This window comes from Cygnus atratus, chromosome 25 (genome assembly GCF_013377495.2).
Source record: "Cygnus atratus isolate AKBS03 ecotype Queensland, Australia chromosome 25, CAtr_DNAZoo_HiC_assembly, whole genome shotgun sequence".
NCBI classification, from domain to species: domain Eukaryota; kingdom Metazoa; phylum Chordata; class Aves; order Anseriformes; family Anatidae; genus Cygnus; species Cygnus atratus.
The window spans coordinates 5,718,853-5,743,003 of NC_066386.1; the positions used below are offsets into that span (position 1 = coordinate 5,718,853).

At 58.2% G+C, this 24,151-nt stretch overlaps 1 protein-coding gene across 2 annotated transcripts; it reads right to left on the minus strand.

Moving 5' to 3' along the window:
• Positions 1 to 938: 938 nt before the first annotated feature.
• PLEKHM1 (pleckstrin homology and RUN domain containing M1) lies at positions 939 to 21,453 on the minus strand. Of its 2 annotated transcripts, none has more exons than XM_035566923.1 (12): positions 21,384 to 21,453; positions 17,651 to 17,732; positions 15,782 to 16,029; positions 13,759 to 14,394; positions 11,816 to 12,149; positions 8,863 to 9,103; positions 7,491 to 8,387; positions 5,490 to 5,635; positions 5,182 to 5,375; positions 4,642 to 4,705; positions 3,949 to 4,106; positions 939 to 1,761 (listed from the first exon to the last, which is right to left on the minus strand). In XM_035566923.1, the coding sequence occupies exons 2-12, from the start codon at positions 17,690 to 17,692 to the stop codon at positions 1,635 to 1,637; spliced, it is 3,087 nt and encodes a 1,028-aa protein (XP_035422816.1). In that variant the 5' UTR covers positions 17,693 to 17,732; positions 21,384 to 21,453; the 3' UTR covers positions 939 to 1,634. The 2 variants fall into 2 exon arrangements, with proteins under 2 accessions (XP_035422816.1, XP_035422817.1); XM_035566924.2 differs by lacking the exon at positions 21,384 to 21,453 and adding an exon at positions 19,870 to 20,036.
• Between the last annotated feature and the right edge of the window lie 2,698 nt (positions 21,454 to 24,151).

Consider the following 24,151-nt stretch of genomic DNA (forward strand, 5'->3'; position numbering starts at 1 on the left):
CCCACCCGCCCCGGGGCATTTTGGCAGCCCCGAGCCCCTCTGGGGGACCCCCAGCCATGGGTCCCCACCACCCTGGATGCCCCGCGCTATCCGTGAGTGCCCGAACCTGCCCGGAGTGTCCCGGGCCCGTCCCCGGCGTCCCCCAAAGCTCACCTGGGGCGGCAGCGGGGCCCGTCCCGGCTCGCCCTGCGCTGCTGCTGCACAGCCCTGAAGCGAGGGGGCGGCGGGCCCGGCAGCCCGGCCTATTTCCTCCCCGGGAGGGAGGGAAGGGGTGATGGCGGAGGGGACGCGAGGAAGCGGCTGCTCGCGGTGGTTCCTGCTGCAGGAAGGGCCCTGCCCGGAGGCTGAGCTGGATCCGGCCTTGCCGGGGCCTCGGCCTCCGTGGCGGGCGATGCCGTCACCGGGCCTGGGGGGTCCCCCCGAGGGGTTTGTCTCCAACCCAGGCGTGGGGAGGATGCTGTGGGGTGGGGGTGGGTGCGCCCCAGGGCACCCCCGGTGTTGGGGAAGGGAGAGGGGCAGGGGAACGGAGGTAGCACCTCACGTAGGAGATGCTGAAGGACGGGGGGAGCAGGTGGGGAGGGATATGGGCCTGGAAATGGCAGGACAGGGAGGGTGCCGCAGTCCCGAGGGTGCTGAGGGTGAGCAGAGGGACAGGATGGGGGCTATCCTGGTGAGGAAGCAGGCAGCATGTCCCACACCAAGGGACAGGGAGGCACCCTGGGGTGCCAGGAAGAGCACCCCAACAGCCCGCACTTCAGCTGGGCACCCCGCACCCACAGCAGCCCCAAAAAATGCAGGTGGATGCGAACATGGAGGACATCAAATATGGAGACAAGGTCGCATCACTGACAGCAAACCCCTCCTGCCGAGGCACAGCATGGGCCCGGCTTCGGCACCCCCTGTGGAGAAGCAAACCCAGAAGATGCAAACACGGCAGATTTACTTGTTGTTAAATAAACTTTAATCATTTTTGCACTGGGGTGAAAAGAAAATAAAATGTTCTTTGTGGCCTCACAACTGGCCAAGGATTAAAATCAGCAGGCAGGGGGAGCAGCTCGGCTCTCCTCTCGGGGAAGGCCACGCGGTGCCGTGGGCTCTCCCCGCAGGCGATGCTCTGCCTGCCCCACGCGCTCAGATCGCTGAAGGCACAAGTGTCACTTCGTCCCCCCGACCCCGTGCTGCGGCTGCCGTTAGTGCCCCCACAAGCAGGCAAGCGAGTTCTGTGCAAAACCCCTACATATAAAAATAGCGGTTTTCTGTACTGAACATCCTAAAAAACTAGAGCTTTAATCAATGTCAGTTTATCCACACCCTTGATTTGAAATCCTGACGTGCACCCGGGAAAGCCGCTGCATCTCCATCGCCGGGGGAAGCGCTGCTGGGGGATTCGGCGGCGGGTGGCTGCTGGCCCCGGCCCCACACAGCACCAGCTCGCTCCCGGCCGGCTCTGGCTGCCCTGGCTCGGCCCCTGGAGGCTGCAGGGTCCCTGGGTGCAGGAGCAGCCCCCAGCCATGGCTCATTGCTCAGCACCGGCAGCTCCTGGGGTCCATGCTCGACACCTCCAAGCACGCCAGCCCCCGACTCTCGGCACTCTTGGAGAGGCCAAGTGCTGTCTTCGGGCCAGTCCACATGCGCTAGAGGCTTGGCCCCGCACCGTCTGCCTCCTGTTCCCGCTGGTATCGCCGGCGGCGCTCGCAGCGCGGGCAGGACTGGGCACTGGCCTGGCACTCCCGGTGGAAGACAGTTTTGCAGTCATTGCACCTAGGACAAAGCAGGGAAAACCCCATCCTGTTGGCAACATCGGGCAAAGACCACGCTTCTCCCGCCAAACCGGACCTGGGTATGCTTCCTTGTTTCCCTTTCCTCCAAGTAAGTGCCCAGCGAGAGACGAGCCCTGCCGACACGTCGGCTGGCCCTGGCAGGGTCCAGCCACCTGCTGGACACAAAACGGCAAGCTTTGCTAGGAAGAGCAGTAATTCATCCACCAAAAGCCCTGCCTCCAGCAAGCACAGGAGAAAAGCAGCGGCTCTGCCCAAAAGAGCAACCGCTGCACCGAGCATCAGCTGCCAGCACCTTGCTGGCTTTTTGCAGATGAAAGAGCAAGATATCAAGTGAGCTGTGAGCTTTGCACCTTGCTTTCAGAGCGGGGCAGCAGGGGGAAGAGGCTTGCAAGCAGCACAAGATCAAGTAAAACGTTGCAGGCTGAGCCCCTAAACCCTGCGATGTCGCAAGGCAGCTCGAGCCCAGCTGTAGTGGCCAGGATAGGATGTGGCTCTGTGCAAGGCTTTCCCCTCTGCTCGCCACATTGGGGGCACAGCCTGGAGACCCCCGCCCTGCACAGGTCAGTGTCACAGCCTGCAGAACAGCCAGGGACATTGTCTGGGGACATGAGAGCCACCCTGGGGTTGGGCAGCCTCTGCGTGCAGCGTTTGGAGCCGGCCTGCACCGGGGCGGCTGCGATGCAGCAGGAATGTAAACAGCTGCAAATTACACCTTGTGTGGGGCCGTCTTGCGGGAGACACCCATTTTGTGAGGGGCGTTCACGAGTTATCTTGGGTAAACAGCAGTCAGTGCTAAGAGGCTGGGCTCACTTTCCTTTTTTTCCCCGGTGAGCCCCCACCTATCTCACCTTGCAAGCAGCAGCAAAATGCAGCTGATCCGCATGCCGGCGGGTCAGCTAGCTGAAATGCCCTGAATGCTGCAAATGCCTGGTGCTCAGCTGACTCCAGACGTGCCTTGTTTAATGCCGTCAACCTGGCGCTGAGCTTCGAGCGCCACGTGAGACCTGAGCTGCATTTCCCAAAGGAAGCAGGGGCTGCCAGACAGAGCAACGGCAGAGGGAGTGCAGGACGCAGAGCAATGTGCCAGGAGACTGCCAAAATACCACGGGATGAAAATTCTGGGCTCAAGCCTTGCTCCCAGCAGGTGGGTGCAAGCCCAGAGTTGCTCGAGATACGGAAACCGCCCGTGCACAGACAGACGGGACAGCAGGGTGCTGCCTGGTGCCGTGTGCTTTCCCAGGGGAATATTTTTCAGGCGGCTTCTCCGGATGAGCAGCAGCAGCGGCTCCTCCTCCTCCTGCCACTGCAGGGGGCGGGTTGCGAAGCGGGGTTTTGCCCTGCGAGTTTCTGAGCGAGCCAGTGCCCAAAAGCAGCAGCTTCTGCCTCCACCTGCAGCGCAGCGGCCTCAGGAAGCGGCTGCTGCAAATGCAAACGTCACTCGCCCGGCTGGGTTATTGTTCAGAGGCGTTTCGGTCGCATCCTGCAGCGAGTCGCGGTGTGACCCGCGCGGCTGGCTGTCACACGCGTGGCGGAGGGGCAGGAAGCTGGGTTCAGCTCGCCGAGGATGTTATTGAGCTGCCTTCCTGCTGCAAAACCCCACTCAGCCTCCCCTGGCACAAAGGAGGACGACAACTTCAGAGCCCAGCTCCCAGCACATGCGACCTCTGTCCTGCTGCCGGCGCAGCTCAGCCCCACGTGCCAGCTCTTCTCAGTGCCTGCAGGCTCTTTACAGGAAAAATCAGTCCCCTGGGGACACTGTCCTCTTAACAAGCACAGTGCTGTCCCTGCAGCAAGGAGGGATAATGAGCGATCCTGCTCAGCCACCCTGAGAATATTTGCAGACAAAATGCACCAGGGGACCCTGGTCTTGGTGATATTTTCTGCAGCTTCTGGATGTCACTGGTGGCTTTTAGGAGCTGCTTTTAGGCAAAGCAAGCTCATGCAGACCAACAGCCTGTTAAATGTCTCTGACAGGAAAAGGTTTATAATCAGTTCTGAGCTGAACCAGTGAGACAAGAATCTCCCTCCAGCTACAGCAGCTACACCTTGCGGCAGGCTCCATGTGGGAAGGATTTGATCTCTTTAGAGGAGGATTTCTACAGAAAACACAAAGCCCAGCAGTAAACACACCCGTCCTCAGGCACAAAGCGAGGGAGACGTCACTCACCTGGTGGTGGCGTCAAACTCGAAGGGAAAGATGATGTCGCTGCGGTTGCAGATCTGGCAGATGAAGCCTCGCTGGGTGCACAGGTCGCAGTTGTAGACATGATGGGACGCGAACTGGATCAGAGACTGCAGGAACGTCTCGAAGACGCCATCAGCTATCTGTGGAGCAGAGGCATCAGGCACGCGGAGCCTGCAGCCGGAGGGGTGTGCACTGTGCAAAACGCACGTTGCACCCACGCTTCGTGCTGCCTATGGAGACAAGGCTGTCCTCCCAAACCAACCCAAGATCCCATGTGCCTGCCTTGGGGTTTAGCATCTCAATGGGATGCCAAAATAAACCCACAGCAGCACCCAAAAGCTGCCAGGATGGCTCCTAGCTTTGGGGTTACTACTGACCACCTCCAAAAGTTGTGACAGACAGCAGTTGGTACGGTGATGAGCAATACTGACTTAATGGGAGGTGAAACAATTTACCGTGTAATCTCCATAGTTCTTGGAGAATACAGGTCACTTATTTTAGCCTCCAAGCTAATGTGCAAGACTTGCAGAGGGCACGTGGTAACAGAAAGCAAGGCAAAAAGGAACTGAGCAGCCTGAAATCTTCTGCTGAAGAAGTGGCGTGTTCCACGCAAGGTCTCCACAGGCGGAAATGGGGATGTTCTGTATCAGCAAAACTACAGTGCAAAGCTCTCACCTGCTGCAGATCGGTGACACTGTACTTGTGGGGACACTCCAAGAGGTAGTTCCTGTGATCAAGCCTTCAAACAAGCACAGAGGGGAGCGTGTTAGACACTTTTGACCACATCTCAAGCAGCCTCGCAGTGAGGAAGAGCCCAGGGGATGCAGACTCGATGTTACTGTAAACCTGATTTCACACCAAACAACACATCCCAAATCCTGCCATTGAAAATTGTTTGAGAGCATTTCAAAGGGGGGAAAAAAATATCTCATCTATTTTCCCAGGTGTTTCCTGTCCAGCCTTGGTCAGGAAAATGCTTCCTCAGTCCCATCTCCACGTGCTGCCCCACAAACAGACGGGTAACTTCTTCCAGCGCATGACACAGAGGTGAAAACCAGTCCGTGCCCTGATGAGACGATAAGGAGCAGGGCACAGACCCAAGGGCCAGGAGATGATCCTGCCCAGTACACTGGGCACCCCCAGCCTACGGCAGCAACGATGACAGATGGAGCAAGGTGAAACGCCGGAGCACGAGAGGGGACTCAGGGTGCTCACCGCTTGCTCAGCTCCTTCAGGGCCCCGCTGCGGCACATGATAAGGTAATCTCCAAGCAGCTTCAGCTGCTCCCTGCTCCGGAGGATTCTCCTCATCCTCTCCACATGATCGTAGAGGCTCTCGTTGACCAGCTTGAGGTTGATCAGTGGCTGGTTACGGATCTGCGTGAGGAACTTCAGTGCCTGCCGGCAGACCTGCAGCAGGGAGAGACCAGGTGTGAGGAAAAGCTCAGGGAGATGTTTCCACCCCTGCTGATGGTGGGAGAGGGCCATCTCCTTGCGCCCAGCACAGACTCAGCCTGGGCTTACCCCTCGCTTGGTCAGGTCCCAGTTGTGGATGAGGCGCGAGGGGATCACCGTCTCGTTGTCCCGGTGGCAGCTGTCGCAGTAGTAGAGACCGGAGAAGGCGCAGAGCTTGGGCTTCACGAAGGAGAAGCCAATCTGCCTGGAGCAGCCTTCGGGGAGCAGACAGAAGATGGTGAGAGGGGACCCGCGCTGCCCCAGGGCCCAACATGCTGCTGCTGGAGCAGGGGAGAAGCTTTTGTGGGGGAGAATGGGGCAGGGAAATCTTTGAGGGGGTCAGAGACTGGCTAAAGCACGTGGCAGGACGCTGGCTGGGAGCTCCCAGCACCTTCCTGCACAAGGGGTTGGAATTCAGATCAGGATGGCCCAGCAGGAACATTCCTAAACAAGGTGCCTCAACCCACCACATTTTTTAATCCATAAACTGGTTCAATTCAAACTGTTTTTCTCTTTCTTTTAGGAAATGTGACCTGTAGGAACATCACAGTGGGCTAGGGAAGAACCAAAGTCCCACCTGCCCGTTCCACCACCGGCCCCAGCAGCTCTGCCCGGTTCTGCCTTCCGCACAGCGCCACTGCAGGGAGCAGCACCAAAGCCCGGGCTCCACACCCATGAGCGGCAGCGTGGGGTTGGGATAAGCAAAAGACCAGACCCCTCTATCACAGCAGTGTGCAACCCCGCAAGAACCTGGCTTAGGTCTCGGGGGAGGCGTGCAGGGCTTTTACAGCTGCTGGAGAAGCGAGCACATCTGAGTTGGAGTCGTAAAGACAGGAAAACTCTGTGCTATTTTTACTGGGTTCACTTCTCTAAAATAACCGACAGTGTCGGTGGGTCTCTGAGCTCCAGCGGGTGCAGTCGGAGGCTGTGTCTGCCCTGGGAAGAGCTGGGGCCACTCCACCACCCTCTGCCAAGGCTTTAACGCCCAGCCCTTTGCGCTCTGGAGTAGCTGGAGTGCATTAAGGAGAAACGATGGAGCTCAGATGTTGCTTTCTGCATTAAACAAAAATGCTTCTATTTCTTCTGGCTTGTCCCACTCTGACACACAAAGAAACCACTCCTGTGCCAAAAGGGTGTCGCAGCAGGAGAAGGGCGAGCGCGGGCACCCTGAGCCGCAGGTCGGCACCGGGCAGGAGGCAGAGCTGCGGAGAAGGGCAGGCAGATGCCCAAGGAAACCTACACAAAGAAACTGGGAAGTGAGATCGGCCTTTTTGGCTTGCTGCTTCCATCTATTGGTAGGTGGAAGGTGCAGGATAGAGCCTGGAGGGGAAGGTAGAGACCAAATAAAAAAGACTGAAAAATACATTAAAAAAAAAAAAAAGGAGATCAAGAAAAAAAACTTGCTGGAGGGTACAAGAAATATAATTGAAGCAGGAAAGAAATCTGAAGTTTAATTAACTTACCGAGGTAAAGAACAAATTACACCTCCCATAGAGGTCAGAGAGCGTTATCCTATTAAGCCAGCGTCACCCAGCGTGCTGGGAGGCGTTGTGCTGAAGGTCGAACGAACATTGCACAAAATTGGCTTGTCACACCCATCGCAACGTTCGCTCCTGTGCTGCATTACTGGAAAAACAGCTCTACCCCCATGGCTTGGGTTTGCCCTTGACTACACCTTCCCCACAGGTTGGGGCCGCCGAATGCCCAGAAAGGGGGTCCTGGGCCCCTCAGCTCCACCAGGTCCATCTGAGTTTGATTGAAGCCAATGCCCCCGCTGTCTACACCATAAATCTCTTAAGCAGGACCCCAGGAGCAGCCCAGTTTGACCTTGGAGGCCATGCAGGGGTGTGATGGGGATCTGGTATTTGGGGACTCAACCCGTGCCCAGGGACTACCAAAGATACCACTGCTTTGGGACGTGAAGCCCAACCTAGGGGCTTCGGTGCCACCTGCTGCAGGGGTCGGCAGCAGGGCTCAGAGCATTTGGTCACCTCGTTAACCTTAATGAACTTGACTTTATCCTCCAAGACAGAGCTGGGATCCTTGTTTTCAAGACCAGCTCCCATATACCTGCGCAGATGAAGCTCTGAGAGTCCAGGCCCTTCTCCACGGGGATGGCCACCAGGTATTGCAGCAAGAAGCCATTCTCCTTCACGATGCTCTTCAGGAGGACCTGGGAGTTGCCGTCCAAGCTGCCACCCAGCGTCAGCGCCTCCTCCGCCGCCTCCAGGTAGGAGGCGAGCACCCCTCGGACCAGCTCCCTCCACGATGCTGCTTCTTCTGCGCTCTCAGCCTGCAGCTTCAGGATGGCTTTGGAAGTGATCACCTTGAAAAACGCCGGTCCCCCGAGGCTGGTGTCTGGAAGAATGTCCTGGATCGTCTCTATGCCGTAACTGTTGCTTAAGATTTTGTCGTTGTTCCTCACCTTAAAGCACTTTAAGGTTTCCAGTGACAGGGAAAAAATAAAAGGGACCCACGTTTTGTCTATGTCCACGTACAGAACAGACTCTTTGATTGCATCCAGTTCTGGTTCGTGAGCCGAAATCCAATCGAAGCTGGTCCCAGGCGCTTCGTTGTACTGGAGGACAGCAGCGGGATCGCCGCCTTCGCCGCTGTCTTCGGGGTACTCCAGCGTCTCCCACTCCTCCTCCTCCAGCTGAGGCCGGCACTTCTGCAGCGCCTCCCGGATCCTGTCCAGCCAGTCCTCGGCCTCGTCTCGAGAAGGAGCTCGTAGGTACAGCTTTTTCCCCAGGAAAACCAGCTCGAAGCGTCCGTCCGAGTGCGTCAGCGCCAGCGACTCGCACCGCAGCAATGAGTAGCTCTCGACGCAGATGCGGTCCTCGTGGTCCAGGAAGAGCCGGAGCTCCAGTGGCGACAGCTCGCAGGAAAACTCCTTCCAGATGCCCATGGCTCCTCTCCGCTCCAGGGTGCCGAGCTTCAGGAGTCCTCGGAAGGGGTTGGAAAGACCTTGGGCAAAAGCAAACGCCTCAGTATAACCAAAAGGGAAAAGAGGTGGGCAGAGAAGAGCCGACGAGCAGCTCGCGGGGAGCAGCCAGAGGCATCGCAGCTTTGAGTCAGTCCTGGTGGGAGGTGGGATGGGGCAGGAGTGTGCAGAACCTGCTTGTGGGGCCCCTGTAATCGTCCCCATGCATTCGGTTTTGAGGGTAAGAATGAGAGGGATGGCATAAAAGAAATCTGTCCTGCAAGGTGGGCAGAGCCATGGGGACAGAGGCACCCAGCGCACGTCCTCTGCCCCTAAAGGGTTCCCACCAGAGCTACGGGGGGCTCGGCAACACTGAGGATCTCTGCCCCTTCTGGAGCCTCCAGCACCACCACCCGCTGATGGCAAGGGCTGCCCGCAGACAGGCGACCACCCGAATTCCCTGCCCAGCCCTTGAGCGCTGCCTGCAGCAGACGCGTGCTTAAAGCGGGGGCCACGCACCCATCTGCCGGCGATGCACGACGCTGAAGCCCTTTTGTTCCCGCTCGGGCGACAGCTTGGGCTTCCCGCCCCGCGAGGAAGGCACCGACAGCCTTTCCAAGTCGAGAGCACTGATCAGCCCTGGGGCCGGGCCCTCCCCAGCACCGTCTGGCACGAAGCCGTTGATGTCAGCCGGGCTTTTGCCACTCTCTCTTGCAGAAGGCCTGTAGAAATCATCTTCTGAGATCCAACTCTTTCTTTTCTGTTAAAAAAAAAAAAAACAATGAAAAAAAAACATTCATCAGCAAACTCAAACCCATGCATCCACGGTGGCCCCGCGCACACCCAGCACGGTGACTTTGGCCCCTCCAAGCACACCCTGGCTGCACGCTGCCAGCGAGCGGCCGCATTTCGGGGAGCGCAGACAGGCTTCCAGCTGCCCCACCTGCCTGGCTAATGCAGCTGGGGGGCTGACGGCAGGGATGTCCACGGGTGGGTGGCAGAGCGAACACCACCCCGCAGGGAGGTTGTCATCGCTCGCACCCTGCTCGCACCGAGGAAGAGGCGCTCGATGAGCCTGCACTTGCAGCTGGCACTGCGCATCGCCTCGCCACGTCGGGCTGCTGCCTGGCTGTCCTCACCTGTCCTGGTTTCAGCTAGGATAGAGTTAATTTTCCTCCTAGTAGCTGGCATGGTGCTGTGTTTGGGATTTAGGATGAGAATAATGTTGATACCACGCTGATGTTTTAATTGTTGCAGAGCAGTGCTTACACCAAGCCAAGGACTTTTCAGCTTCTTGCTCTGTCCTGCCAGCGGGCAGGCTGGGGGTGCAGCAGGAGCTGGAGGGGACAGACCCAGGACAGCTGACCCCAACTGGCCAAAGGGGTATTCCATACCATGGGACGTGATGTGAACAATTAATGGCGGGGGCTGGCCGGGGGTGGGGGGGACCGGCTGCTCAGGGATAGGCTGGGCATCGGTCAGCAGGTGGTGAGCAATTGCATTGTGCATCACTTGTTTGTACACATTATTAGTAGTAGTACTATTATCATTATTATTATTATTTTCCTTTCTTTTCTGTCCTAATAAACCGTCTTTATCTCAACCCACAGGCTTTCATTTCTTTAATTCTCTCCCCCATCCCATAGAGGGAGGGGGGAGGGTGAGCAAATGGCTGTGTGGTGCTGAGCCGCCGGTCGGGTTAAACCACGACATCACCAAACCGCCTTCTGACCGTGGGTTTAGTTGGGGCACAGCGAAGTGCAATGTACGGTGCCCCTTAAGCGCTGCTGCAGGGCTGAGAGGACCCATTGCTGAGCCGCAAAGAAGCGCTGCGATTTGGACGCCCAGAAACACAAACCGACTGGTTCTCTCCCCCTGAAGTCACAGAAGGGCTGTGGGGAGGAACACATTCCCTACAACATCCACGTGCAAGGCCTTTGGTTCAGCAAGCATTTCTGAGGTGGGGTGAGACACCAGCTCAGTGCAGCGGTGCAGGCTCACCTGGAGCGGGGGCCAGGAACATTACTTATTACCAGGGAGAAGCAGAGAAGACATCTAGGTCCTAGTCCTGTCTTACAAGCGGATGCTACAAACAACATTCTTCTGTCTATTTGAGAAGAAAAACAAAGCAGGAAAGGCAGAGAAAACCTTTGTCTCGCTATGTCACGAGGGGCTGAGACCTGAAAGCTGAAGGAAGTCTGTTAAGCTGAAAGAAAACAAAGCTGTAACTTCTCTGGGAGTCTGTCTGGCTGCAAGCAGGGAGCGAGGTTGTGGGACAGGCCTCTGAACAAACACCAGGAGCAAAACACGACCCAGATCAGGGCTCCTGCAAAAGGGAGCAGCCTTGCCAGACCCAGGGCATCCCTTCCAGGGCTGTGTCCCACCAGGAAGGACCCTACCTTGCTTTCAAAGAGCCTTTTATTCCGACCACAAACCAAATCACAGCAGGAGAGTCAGCGCCACCCTACAGGAGGAACACAAGGCGGCTCAGCTCCCTGGCTATAGGAAGCCTCTGTTTACTCTCGGGCGAGGAATGCAGGTTGCTCCATGAGTCATGCGAAAGCAGGAGGGGATTTCCTGTTGACACCGTATGTTATACATAGATTAGTCAGCCTGGCCCAGCGCCAGGAAGGAGCAGCGGAAACGGGACAACTGGGAAGGAGCCGAAAGGAGCAGGGACCCAAAAGAGAAACCGCCTGGAGGTGCGTGAAGCAGATCCTAACCTCCCTGGGGTGGAAGAATGAGTCAGGCGCGAGCCAGAGTTAGGCAGGGGACGGGACTGTTTGAAGGGTTTCCTAAAAGCAAAAGCAAGCGGATTGCAGAGGACGGCAAGAGGGGACGTGCACTGCTGCTGAGGCGAGCCTGAGCACCAGGGAACGCCATCCTGCTTCGGGAACAGATGTGTTGGGTGAATGTTCTTCCACTGCACAACTGCAATTTGTTTCCTGCCTAGGCAGTGCTTTTCCCTCCTCTTATGAGGGTGAAGGAAAGTCCCCTGGCCCCAGCCCAGCAGAAAATCCATTCCTGAGCTGTTCTGTCAGCTCACACAGAGCTGAGGGCTAGATTTGTGCAAGAGCTCATCACCCTTCAGATATCATTAATAAAACAGAAAACTTCTCTTGTTGGGGACTGGGTGAGGGACGACCGGCTTGCCACGTGGGGTTTCAAATGCTTTGGTATTCTTTTTGCCAGGGAATATTTACTTAGGTCCAACATGCCCAGGATGGCTGCACGGCCACACCTCTTTGGGGCCCAGGATGGTGTGCACGGAGCAGGGAGCACTCCCACCACCTCTTCCTGCCGATTCCTGTGTTATTTACACCAAACGTGCCGCCGTTAGCCCCGAAGATGAGAGTTCAGAGAAACTGGAGCCTACCGAAGTTGTCACCACCTTCACCTTCCTTTCCCGTTAGATCGGGAAGCATAAAAACAAGGATACTGGGGAGCGCAGCACATGAGCTGGAACACCTACCGGGCAACCCGACAGCGGAGAAAGGAGGTACTCGGCTGCGGGGCTGCGCACCGCGTGACTGCCCTCGCTGCTGCTGAGCGCACCGCGGCCGCTTTCCTCCGCTCCATCGGTGCCGCCAGGACGCGGGGCTGGGACGCCAGCATCACCCCGGGGGAGAGCGCGGACGTTGCCCCTGTGCCTGGTGTGAGGCGGCGGCGGGCGAGCATCCTCGGAGGGCGCCGGGGGTGCTGGGGGGCAGCCGGGCTGCGGCGGGGAGCACCCCAGCATGGCGGGGACGAGCTGGTCTGGTGGGGCGTCGTGGCTCGGCTTGGCTTTGCTGAACTCGGACAGCACCCTAAAAAAGAAACAGCAGTGAGTTCAGTGCAGGTGCGCTGACCTGGACCTAGCACGCGGCCGTGCCTGGTTCTTCAACGCCAGCCCCCACAGGAGGGCTCAGCCCCGGCGGGCTGACGGCTCCGCGTGGCTGCAGACAAGCTGCCAGGCACCGGCCCTGCCCCCAGGAAACGCGACTCGTCCAGCCGCCGGCCAAAGACCCCATGAAGGATGCTTTTCCTGCTGACCTGCATTACTGGATTTTCATTTACTTCTGACACTAAGGGGTTAATGGGCCCCCAGCCCATCCTACGACTCCTGAACACACCCCTGAATTTCAGATGTTTTTGTAACCATTAACAAGCAACTTTTAGTGGAGCTTGGCCATGCCAGATGCTGGTCCCATGCCTCTGCTGCACCAAGTCAAGCTAAACCAGCCCAGCTTAAAATTCAAAACAAAGTCTTTCCATCGCGAGTTTAGTCAAATCAAGGGCGGTTCTTCCAGGATTATCATAAAATGCAAAATCCTAGAAGCAGGTGACAATGCTTTTATTGATGGGGAAGAGCAGGCAGGAGCTCTAAACCTTGGGAAATAGCAGAGCAATTAACTAGTTTGCCAAAAACATCAGCTTCAAACACTCCAAAGCTCCTCATGAGCTTGGGCTGGTGTGCACAACTCTTCCGGCCAAAAAACTTTTACAGCAAAGGTAATGTTTCATTTACAAGTCTCCCATTTCAGTTTGACCATTCCATTCAAAATTCCGCTTCTGTTTTAAAATTTGCCTCTGTGTGGTTTTTTTGCTTGTTACGTAGGCATAAAGTGACCAGAAACAAGACGGTTTTAAAGGCATTCATTCTGCTGGTCGACTGGAAGCAAAGTGCTTCTGCTTTTGTGGAAATTTCAGCATGCTTGCTGTTTCAGACCAATGTGAAATGGCTATTTGGTCGCAATCAGAGAAAGCCCTTGCTCAGCTCTGGCTCTGCCGCTGAAGGTGGCCTCTTCCAAGCAAGCAGGGCGAGACACAGCGGTTGTAGCTCTGCTCACAGCCTTGCAGCCCTCTCTAAAGCCGACACCGGGCAGGGTGCATTTGCCAAACAGCACTCCAAGGCCAGGCTCAGTCAGACAACACATCCTTCGTTTTTTAGGGCGGTGGGGAAAATATTTGCTGATTACTCAGAGCTTATACAGCCTGCTGGAGATCCTTGTGCTTGCTGTCTGAGTGTTTTGCAGAAATAAATCACGAGGATGACAAACTAACAACCTTCCTCCTTTGAAGTATCTGCAGAAGGTGCAAATTATGACCCCTTCCTATGACCGAATTCATTTCTTCCCTGCCAAAAAGCCCCAAGCGTATGCCACGGAGAAGTCACATTCCTGAAAGCAGGGAGCAGCATTTTTCTGATGTGTCTGCCCTGGCAGAGAGGACAGGCACACACTTCAGTCCTCAGGTGCTCATTTGCCTTGGCAGCAGGGTCCTGGCAAGCTGTGCCAAGCATTTCGTCTTTTTACCTTTCAGGCTCTTTCCAGGAGGAAAAAGCGGCCTGTTAAAAATGGGAGAAAGCCTTCCTGCCTACAGAGAGAAAATAAAGGGGTTAGAAATCCTGCTGAAGAGGTCTGCGGAAAGACTCACTCTTGTAGTGACTTGTCCAGGTCCTCGGCAGTGGCCGTGCCCAGGTCGGAGTCGCAGGAGAGCAGCTCCTCACTCCGCTCGGGGCTCTGGGCGCAGTGAGGCTGGAGGGCGCTGTCAGAGCCGAGGCTGGAGGACAGCTGGGACGAGCCCGTCGTGTTGAGGCTCAGCGAGGACGACGTCAGCTTGGTTTTGACGCCGGCTTTGCTGATGGGCAGGACGGAGGGCTGAATTTCAATCTCGTCCGATCCCGAAGACTGGGAGATGGAACCCAGCGACACTTTTCTCCGGGGCTCGGATGTCGAGGACGTCAGGGGCTCCAGCAGCTCCGAAACAGGACACAGCCCAGACAGGGAGAGAGGGGTGACAGTCCACTCGTTCAACACCGCCGATTTATAAGACAGCTGAAAGGTTAAGGATGTTAAGCCCTGCAGGTAGCTAAGGAGGAACTCGCACTCCTCAGCATCCAAAAGCAGAGCCGTGGACTGGTAGTACTCGGGCAGCCGCGGCCTCTCCCGCAGCAGCAGCTTCAAGTAGCACTCCACGAGGCCATCGTTCAAAGCCAGCCTCAGCCAGGCCCGGCAGCGGCCGACATCCGTGTTGATAAAAATGAGTTGTTCCAGCTCTGAGACAATGTTCCTGGGACAAGGGAGAAAAAGAATAGAAAAGGAGGTGAGGGGCTGCGTTTCCAGTCCATCCCGGGCTGCCAAACTGCTCTGCTATGGGAGATTAGGAGTTGGGTTAGAACAGGCTGTGGAAAATCTTTGTTCCGTGAAAAATGTGGTTTCCCACAGAGAAAAAAGACCTCCTGAGTTCCCCTAAACAAAATATATTGGTGACGAGTCCAGCCATCCCTGGGGGATGCCCCTGGGCACTGCTCCTCTGGCTGGAGATATCTCCTGTGTCTCTGTGCTTGCCCTGGACCACGGGCAGGAGACGAGGGGAAAACTCATTTGTGTCACTCATTGGTGACAACCGTATGTCCAAGCTCTAGTTCCACATTTCCCACCAGCCAAAACACAGTGGAAACCGCCATGGCAAGCCAAAAAGCAAAGCACAAGGCTTGGGTGAAGTTCCTCAATCAGTCTCAACCTCCTGACTTCAGCTGTTTTTTCCCCAAATCCAACAGCGACACCATGCTTCCTAATCCCCCCTGGCCCCAGCTCACACCTCAGTAGTCGATGATGCAGATGCTACAAAAAATAGAGCAGAAGTTTCTGAAGTTTTTAATCTGTCTCTCAAAGATGAAAATCTTCAAAGGGCACAAAAATATCCCCCATAGCGTTTGAATCTGCTATTTTCATCCACTCTTTCATAATTCAAGAGTCGCTGATGGAGTTGGATGAGGCTTTCAAAACTACTTCTTTGTGGGTTGTTACTTTGTGTGGAAAGACTCTGCCTACGGAGTGGCTCAAAAACCCCAGCAAATAATGGTAGTTACACACACGAGAACTCCACAAGGTTCACAGATAAGGTCAGTCCTGATTCTCCTCTTTGGGGCATGGAGAAAAGGAGCATGACTGTCCCCAAAAGGTAAATGCCAGGAGGGAGACCAGGCCCTGCAGCGTGCAGTCACGGTCCTCCGGTCCCACTGGGGACACCAAGCCCCCCTACACAGCCTGGTTCCCCAGATTTAATCAGGAGCATGCCCCAGGCTGCCACAGCAGTTTAACGCCTGGTGCGGGCGAAGCTTTAAGTGGTGACATTGCCTAAGACCCAAATGTCGCCACACCCCCAGCACATGCTTAGAGGCTGTGCTGGCACCAGCAGGTGCCCCGTGCCCAGCCCCGCAGCATCACTCGGCTCCAGAGGGGCTTTGCCCTCCTCCGGAGCCCCCCGTGGTCCTGGGCAGCCCCTGCCCAGCAGGACACCCTTTGAGACCATCCAACATTTTGGCTGGAGGGATGAAGCGTATGGGGAGCGGGAGCAAAGCAAACCCCTGTCCAGCCAGCTCCCCTTAAAATTTTGCGGTGTTTGCCCCTCTTGGTGCCAAAGGGAGGGCAGAAACCTGGGTGTGCAAACTCACCGGTGCGTGATGCTCTTCAGCAGGCCCCAGAAGACAGGCTGGGGAAGCGGCAGGCGGCCGCCTGCTTTCTTCCCTTTCCCCCCCGTCTCTGTCTTTATGTGCTTCGCCTTCAGCCCGTGCACAAAGACGGCCTCCAGGGCACTGCAGAGGGTGTTGGCATTCCCATCGTCGCTGGTCACGACGGCATCCGAAGAGACGTACTGCTTCTGCAGCGCCTTGATCGCGCTCACCAGCTGCTTCTTGATCAGCTGCAACACAGGAGGTGCAGGCTTAGGTAGTAAGGATAAGTGTCAGGAAAAAAGGGCAAGAAAAGGGCTCCAAAACTGCAAAAGGGCTCCAAAACTGCAAGGCTCGTCCAGAAAGGCGCCATGCAGTTCCTGCTTCATCCACGTGCCCCACAGAGACCATCTGCAAGCACCGCAGCTGAACCAATCCAGCTGGGGACTCACGCTCTTGGCATCAGAGTTGATCTGGCTTTTTTAAACAAGTAAGTTATGCAAATAGTTCTTCCTTTAGCTCATGTTTCGGGGCCCACTGGGTTTCTGGGGTTGCCTTTAGAGCGTGCAGCACTTCCACAGACAGCAAATTGCTTAAGAGGGTGGGGAAAAGAAGAAATCGGTTCTTTCCAGGCACTTGCTCAGGGAAAACACATGGATTAAATAAGCACGGGTGATAAACGAGGAACGCTAAGGAGGTAACCCCTCACAGAAATCAAAGCCATCATGGCAGATGCTTTTGAGAGGACAGTTTGTGTTGTTTGCTGTACTCTTCTGGGAGCTGGGGTGAGCTCTGAAGTGGTAACACGGGGATTTTACATTCCAACAGTTCTGCTTTCCTCCTCCTTTCACCAGAGTCAAAAAGAAGCAAATTCAATGAATTTAACAATTTTATGCTGGTGGAAACAATTTTTTAAATGCAGCTGAGCCCAGCTGTCTCAGACAGCCTTATTTAAAATGAAAGCTGCACTTCCCAGCAGACATTTGGCAAACTCTGCCAACTTGGCCGTGAACCTAGCAAGCACTTGGCGCTTGGGTGTCAATCACGCAGCCCTCCGAATTCATACCGAAAGGCACCAGCCGCTGCCACCGAGCAACGGAGGGGCAGAGCCAGGGTTCAGATGCGCTGCTCAAGTCCCAGCTCCAGAGAGAGACTGTCCTCCTTGCAAGGGAGATGTTCAGTAACATTTTTTCAAATGATTTCTCCTCTCCAGCCTTTCTCAGCTGCAAATTTTCTCCTATCGAACTTCCAGCCCCGAATACTTTTTCAGGAGGGGAAATGCACCTAAATAAGGTTTGTGGCAGCTGTAGTTCAACGACACATGCCGTATCCCTGTTCGTATCGCCCCTTCCCAGCTGCCCCCAGATCTGCCAGCACAAGCAACCCGCCTGCAAGCAGCAACCATGGGCTAACAGGATTAAAGAGTGCAAGCGATGTTATCTGTCATGCATGAATAATTCCACTGCAGGATGAATTAAAGACACAGACTTCACTGCCGCGTTTGAACCTTGCTCGTGAAACGTGTTCAGACTCCAAAGGCTGGGTGAAGAAAGCCCAGACACCCCAAGCAGCCTCGGCAGCAATGCTCCTTCCCCAGGTAAGGGGCCGAGAACCCCCCCCAGCCCCTCAGTGCACGTCCCAAGGTGGAGCCTGGTGGGGTTTAACTCGCAGCCACCCACCGCTGCTCCACCTCGGACAACCAGGCAGACCACCCGAGGATGCTCCACCAGCACCAGCCACCCTTCGCCTGCCTGCAGCGTCCCAGCCCCGGCTGGCAGCGCAGCCACGTCTGACCACGTCCCGCCAGGAACTGGGGCTGCACTGGGAGCAACCGGAGCAGGCTGGGGTTCAGGGCGCGGGTGACGTGCTCACCTGTATGACTTCCTTGGGGTCATCGGCATGGCTCGAATGCATCTCAGCTGCTGCTGCTCCTGGCACTGCGTTCACATGTCACCTTTGGGACAAGGAGGAGGAGCGTGGCTGAGCGCTGGTCACCTACTGGGCTCACAGGGGACCCGCCTGCCATGCAGAGGGCACCCGGAGTCACGCAGCAGCGAGCGCTCCCAGCCAGATTGCTGCCATGTTCAAGTCGGGACCAACCCAAGACCACACGGGAACAGACAGAACAGAGCGTGGCCAACAGTGAGAGACCAACAGGGAGTAATTAGCCTCTGCAGGTTAATTACTAAACCCGGTGAGACGCCAGGCTGCACGCTGGCCAAGCCACTAGCGCCGTGCGCAGGGCCAGGGACTGCTTCCCTTCTGCTCCCCCACGACCTGCAGTGCCCAGCGCCAGGCACGCAGCGAGGACAGCAAAACGCGTGCATTTTGCCGGGCGGCCCGAACGATGGGACACAAGAAAACAAGGATGACATCGCCACTGTGGTGGTGCGGGGGGATGCGGAGGTGACAGCAATTCTGCCTGGCACAGAGCGGTCTGAGCAGCCACTTCAGGGCTCTCCGTACGGCTCTCGGTTGCTCCATTCAGAGGCAGATGCTCCAGCATCGCCCCTTTCCCAGCACAAGGAAAAAAACCATTGTCCTCCACTACGGGAAACCCTGGCAAAGCCAGACGGAGCACTGGCCGCCGTGCCAGGGCTGGCTGTAACAGGAAGGTGGGAGCAGAGAACAAAGAGACTTTAAGTCTGACGTCCGGCCTCCTACCCAGCTCTTGGGAGCCGTCTGTCGACACCGGCGTGTACCTGGAAGCTCTGGGAGCAAAGGCGCGCGGTTGCTGGCGCGTGGCCGCATCCCAGCTCCAACACAACGCGCTCTGGTGCTTAAAGGAGCTTGAGAGCAGCTCCAGCAGGAGCTGCTGCAAAGCTTCCCAAAGACTCAAGGGGGTTGGAAACGCATTCCCTCGAGCTGGGAGCACTCACTGTGGCTTTGCCATTGAAGCAGAGGACAGAGCCAGCAGTGGACAGCAGGGTTTGGGTATGCCCATGCACTTCCACCGCGAAGGCCAGTTGTGAAGGCAAAGGTGGCCCAAATCCTGTGAATCCCAAAGCCCGAGCATCCCAAGTCTTGGATAGTGCGGGCGGTTGGTCCGGCTTGGCGCAGCCCCAGGCAGGTCAGGAGCTCTTTGGTGAGCAACCCCAGCTCCATTCCCAGCATGGCCGGAGTTCAGCAGAGTTTTATAGAAAAGGAAACTGTTTTTGCCACTGCTTGTCATAAGATTTCCTCTCCCTGGATTGCGACACAGGCAGGCGGGAGCGCAGTGATTACGGGAATGGTCACCTCTGGCTCCGAGCTGCTACCCGGCGTTTCGGCAGGGGGCAGCGGGTGCAGGGAGGACGCCGAGGTGACAGCAGCAGTGGGTGAAGACCACGGGGAGCCGCCCCCATCCCTGCCCTGTGCCGTCGAGGCTCAGCCAGTGTCAGACTCTGCCCCTTTACCTCCTGCCTCCCTGCTAACGGGTCCCGCAGCTCGCCTGCTGCCGCCTCGAGGTTCAGCACTGCTCGGGGGACAGACACACGGCTGTGGGCACGGGGTGGCACGTCTGCTGCTGCACCTGAGTGGCTCCTGCAGAACCAGTGCTGGCGTTGCGGCTCTGGGGCTGCCCCAGCCACCTCAGTGTCCCCAGCTGTCACGGCGAGGGATGATTTTGCAAACTCTTCCAGACTTGCTAAGCACAGGATGGACCCCAGCAAGAGCTGTCCCCAAAACCTCCGCTCCCTTGCTGGCCTCAGCTCCTCCAGCCCCAGCTCCTCCAGCCTCCCTGGGAGGCAGGAGGCTGAGGACGCACACCACGACCAGTCCAACCAGTTCATCCCAGTGCCATGAATTCACCCAGCGATCTGCTGGGGCTGCACCTCCCCGAGCAGCGAGCACACAAACGCGCCGTGGTGGCGGATCTCGCCCGACACGCTCACGGCGCCCTCGGAAAGCCACCGCCGGTTTTGGTCTCAAAGCGCACCTGGCGCAGGACGGACGTGGGAGCGCGGGCAGGAGCACGTCCACGGCACAAACCCCGCGAGGCTTCCCAGCACCCACCGCCTCCAGGGCTCTGCAGGCAGAGCAAAACAGCCGAAGTAAAACAAAATAAACCAGAAAGCAAGAAAGCAGAAAGCAAGCTCGTGTGGTTTACCTACCAAGGAAGGGAGCCCGCGGTGCGTGCGCAGAGCTGTCCGATTACCAGAAGGCAACAAAGCAGCCCCAAGCCCCAGAGCTGCTTGCTGAGATCGAGCCGAGGCGGTGACCCCCAGCTCCGTCCCGAAGCCCGGCTCTTTGCTCTCCCGACAAGTTATAAATAAACACCTGAGTCACCACCGGCACTTTGTGCATGGAAAACAACCGCCGACGGGACGGCGTTGGCCGGTGACTCAAGGCCTGGAGACGGAGCCACTCATTTTCCAAGCACGAGCGCGGGGCCGGGCCCCGTCTGCCCAGGGAAAACGGGAGCTCTGGTGGGATGGGCAGCCCGAGTCCTGTGCCGGGACAGCCCCGTCCTGCCGTGGCCTTAGCACGAGGGAAGCTTTCGGCCTTCCACGAAGGCCCCATGAACGCCCAGCCGTGCTTCAGCTACAGAGGGGCCCCAAAGCCCCAGCCTGCAGCCCAGGAGGACCTCGAGGCCCGACGCTCTCCAGCCATGACGTGATTACACCCTGGCAGAGGGGTGCCCGCACTGAGCGGCGGACGGGGGCCGACAGGACGGAGGGGAGCTGCCTCTGGCTAACAAACCCTCCGCCTTCTGCCCCCGCATCGTGCCCCGTTGCCCGCAGCCCACCCGCGCCGAGCAGGCCGCTCCCGGTGGAGGCGAAGCGGAGGCTGAACCTCCGACTGCGAGGCCGCGCTCCTCAAGCACCGGGGCAGGAGAATTTCCTCCAGCCCGCCCCGTGCTCCTGCGCGAGGTTGCCGCGTGCCACGGGCGAGCCCAGCGCCATGCTGGGATGCTGGGGGGGGGGCGCGTTGGGGAGGCCCCCCCACAGCAAGGTACCCCCGGGCTCGTCCTCCTGAGCCGGTGCCACCTCCGCGTGCCAGCCCCGGCTGGTTCACGGCCACCTGGTGCCACAGGGAGGGCATGGCCCTGGGCGGGGGGGCAAAGCGGGGACCGTCTGCTGGGGGGAAGGCAGCGGGAGCGGCCCTGCGCAGCGCCGTGGAGGGGGCCGTGGTGGGCGGCAGGAGGGGGCCGTGCGGACCGACCGGGGGCAGGGCAGGGCTGCGGCCCCCAGCCCCATCCGGCCTTGGGCACCGCCAGCACGGGGCAGCCCCCGGCAGCTCATTATAACTTCACTAATGAAGCTCCGGAGGCCCGGGCAGCCAGAGGGGGCTGTGGGGGGGCGGCCTGGGGCGCAGCGGGGCTGCTGGCAGGGAGCGGGGTGGGCTGGGGACAGCACCCAGCACCTATCACCCAGCACCCAGCAGCACCCAGCGCCCAGCGCCCAGTGCCCTGCACCCTGCACTGCCCAGCACCCAGCAGCACCCAGCGCCCAGCACGCAGCACCCAGCAGCACCCAGCCCCATCAGCTGGGCGCTGCCCAGCCCCGCTCCCAGCCCCCTCCCCCCCCCAGCCCCCTCCCCCCCCAGCCCCCTCCCCCCCCAGCCCCCTCCTCCTCCCCCAGCCCCTTCCCCGCCCCCCCCCCGGCCCGGCCCCGCCCCCGCTCACCGGCTGCGCGCGCCCCGGCCGGCAACCCGGAAGCGGAGGCCACGCGCCCCGCCCCGCCCCGCCCCCCCTCGCCCCCCGTGACGGCAGCGCGCAGCGGGGCGGGGCCGGGGGCGACGGAGCCACGCCCCCAGGGGCGGGGCTACGGCGCGGGGCGCGGGCACACGGCAGCCGCGCGGGCACGTGCGTGTGGGCACACGTGTGTGTGCAAGGGCGTGCGCACATGGACAGACACACGTACACACGGATGTACACACACATGTACACACGTACACACATACACACGTACACACATACACGTACACACACGTACACACATGTACACATGTACACACCTACACACACTTAAACACACAAGCACACACGTACACATGTACATGTACACACACGTACACACGTACACGTGTACACACACTTAAACACACAAGCACAGACATGTACATACGTACACACATGTACACACACGTACACATGTACACGCATGTACACACATACACACATACACACGTACACACATGTACAAACATACACACATGTACACACACGTACACGTGTACACAGACGTACACACAAGCGCACACATACACGCATGTACACACATACGCATGTACACAGAAGTACACACATATGCGTACACACGTACACATGTACACACATACACGTACACACACAGACACATACACACGTACACAAAGTACACACATACACACGTGTACACACACGTACATGTGTACACACGTACACAAGCACACACATGTACACACGCACACATGTACACACGCACACACACATGTACACACGCACACACACGTACACGCACCCCACACCCCCCCACAGCACACACCCAGACACAGGCACACACCCACACACGTACCCGCGCTGCCCCCCACGCCTTCCCACAAGCACCACAGGCCCCCTGCACGCGCACGTGCACAGAGGCCCAGGCACACGCGTGGAGGCGCACGTTGCAGGGCCGGTGGGAGGTCTGCGCCTCTCTGTGGCGTGTTCGTGGCCCCCCTCCGTCACCGCTACACACGCGTGTGCACACAGCCTTGCCGCCGCACACACACGCAGCCACCCGCCGTCCGCCCCCAGGAGGCTCACATGGCTCACAACCCGCACGTTTCAGTAACAAATCCTTTTAATTCCAACCCCCCGAGTCCTTCCTGGAACGTACGCGACGACTTTGTACACCCCCGACACGCGGAGGCTCCCCGCGCCCAGCCTCCCGCTCGCTGCCGCCAAAGAGGCCGCAGCGGCCTCGCACCACCTGGCAGCGGGGCCAGCCGCATGCCCCCGCGCGGAGGGCGGCTCTCGGTGCCCGGTGCCGCACCGCTGCAGCCGCCGGAGCCCTACGAGGGCTCCCCGTCCCTCGCAGCCCCGCTGCTCCTGTCCTGCCGGGCCGGGCTTGGGGGCACCCCCGGCGCGTGGCCTCCTGGCGCGTCCTCCTGGGCGGAGAGGGGGTTTTGGGGTGCAGCGGGGTTGCAGGGCGGAGGCGTCGGGTCTCCAGGCAGTTGCATTTCCACGAGATCGCAGCCCTTCTCAGATGCCGCGGACGTCCTGCTGAAATAACGGCAAGGCAGCGAAGGGAAGCGTAGCAGATCTGCACCAGAGCAAGAAACAGAGGCAGGCACCGTCCCCGCTGACTTTAGCACAGACTTGCCAAAAATCTCCTCCTCGGAGGACTCTTCATCATACAGCTCAATTATGGCCTTCTTAAGTTGGTCATCAAGAGGTTTGTACAGGTCTATAAGCCACTGGGGTTTGGTTCTTCTCCGATCTGACACGTGAGAGCCCTGGGAAGCACCAGGGAAGGGAACATTTCTGTACGGTGGGCAGCCAGCAGGCACAGGGGCACACCTCAACCAGTCTCGGCCCTTACCTGCTCTCCAACGTCACACTTGTTCTTGCGCCATCTAAGCGGCAGGAGTTTCTGAAAGAACCTGAAAAAAAGGAAAACAGGATAAAAAGTGAAGGAAGCTGGTCATGGCAGCACGTAGAGTTGGGCAACTGGCATTTACACTGCGCAAAACGTCCGGATCCAGTGCGTGGAAGGAAGCGGGCGGAGAAAGGCTTGTGTGCATCATCTCTCCAGACTTCACCTGGCCCTGCAGCCCCGCCGGGGCAGGAGCCTCTCCCCACATAAGGCGAAGTTTTGGCTGACCTTAACAGCCCCAGAAAGCACCCAGGGACGTTCCGGTTTAGGATGTGACGGCATCTAGAGAGCACAGGAGCAACTCTGCAGGGAGAGGGGCAGGGGGCAATAGGGCAGCGCTGCCATCACGCCGAGCAGCGAGGTGGGATCGTGACCGGGCAGCTCGGTCAGGCTGGGGCTGGGTGAGCCACGGGGACACGGGGCCTGGCAGGAGCCCCGGTCCAACAAACCCACAGCCAGGGCGAAGCATCAGCGTGCTGCCTCGTGCTGCCTGGGTGTCTGCGGAGGTGCTGGCTGAGAGCTGAGCGTACAGCTGTGCTGATTACTCACGCTTCGGGGTCCCTTTTCTGGGTCTCCTAAAAAACGGTATGTTTTAAACGCATCCACTCGGCTGGTGAGCCTTCTGTAACCAGTGCCTGCGTGCTGGGGGCCCTGGGGTTAGGTGCTGTTCAGAGAAAGGACTGTTTGCGGCACAGCAGTGGCATGGACGAGGGAGTAATTACCATCTTGGTCGTGCTTTACTCGTGGTTTGCGGTTGGGAAGCAGCTGCAGGTTTTTGGGAGCAAACCTGGTCAAGGAGAGAGAGAGAGAGAGACTCGTAACATCAGGATTTTCT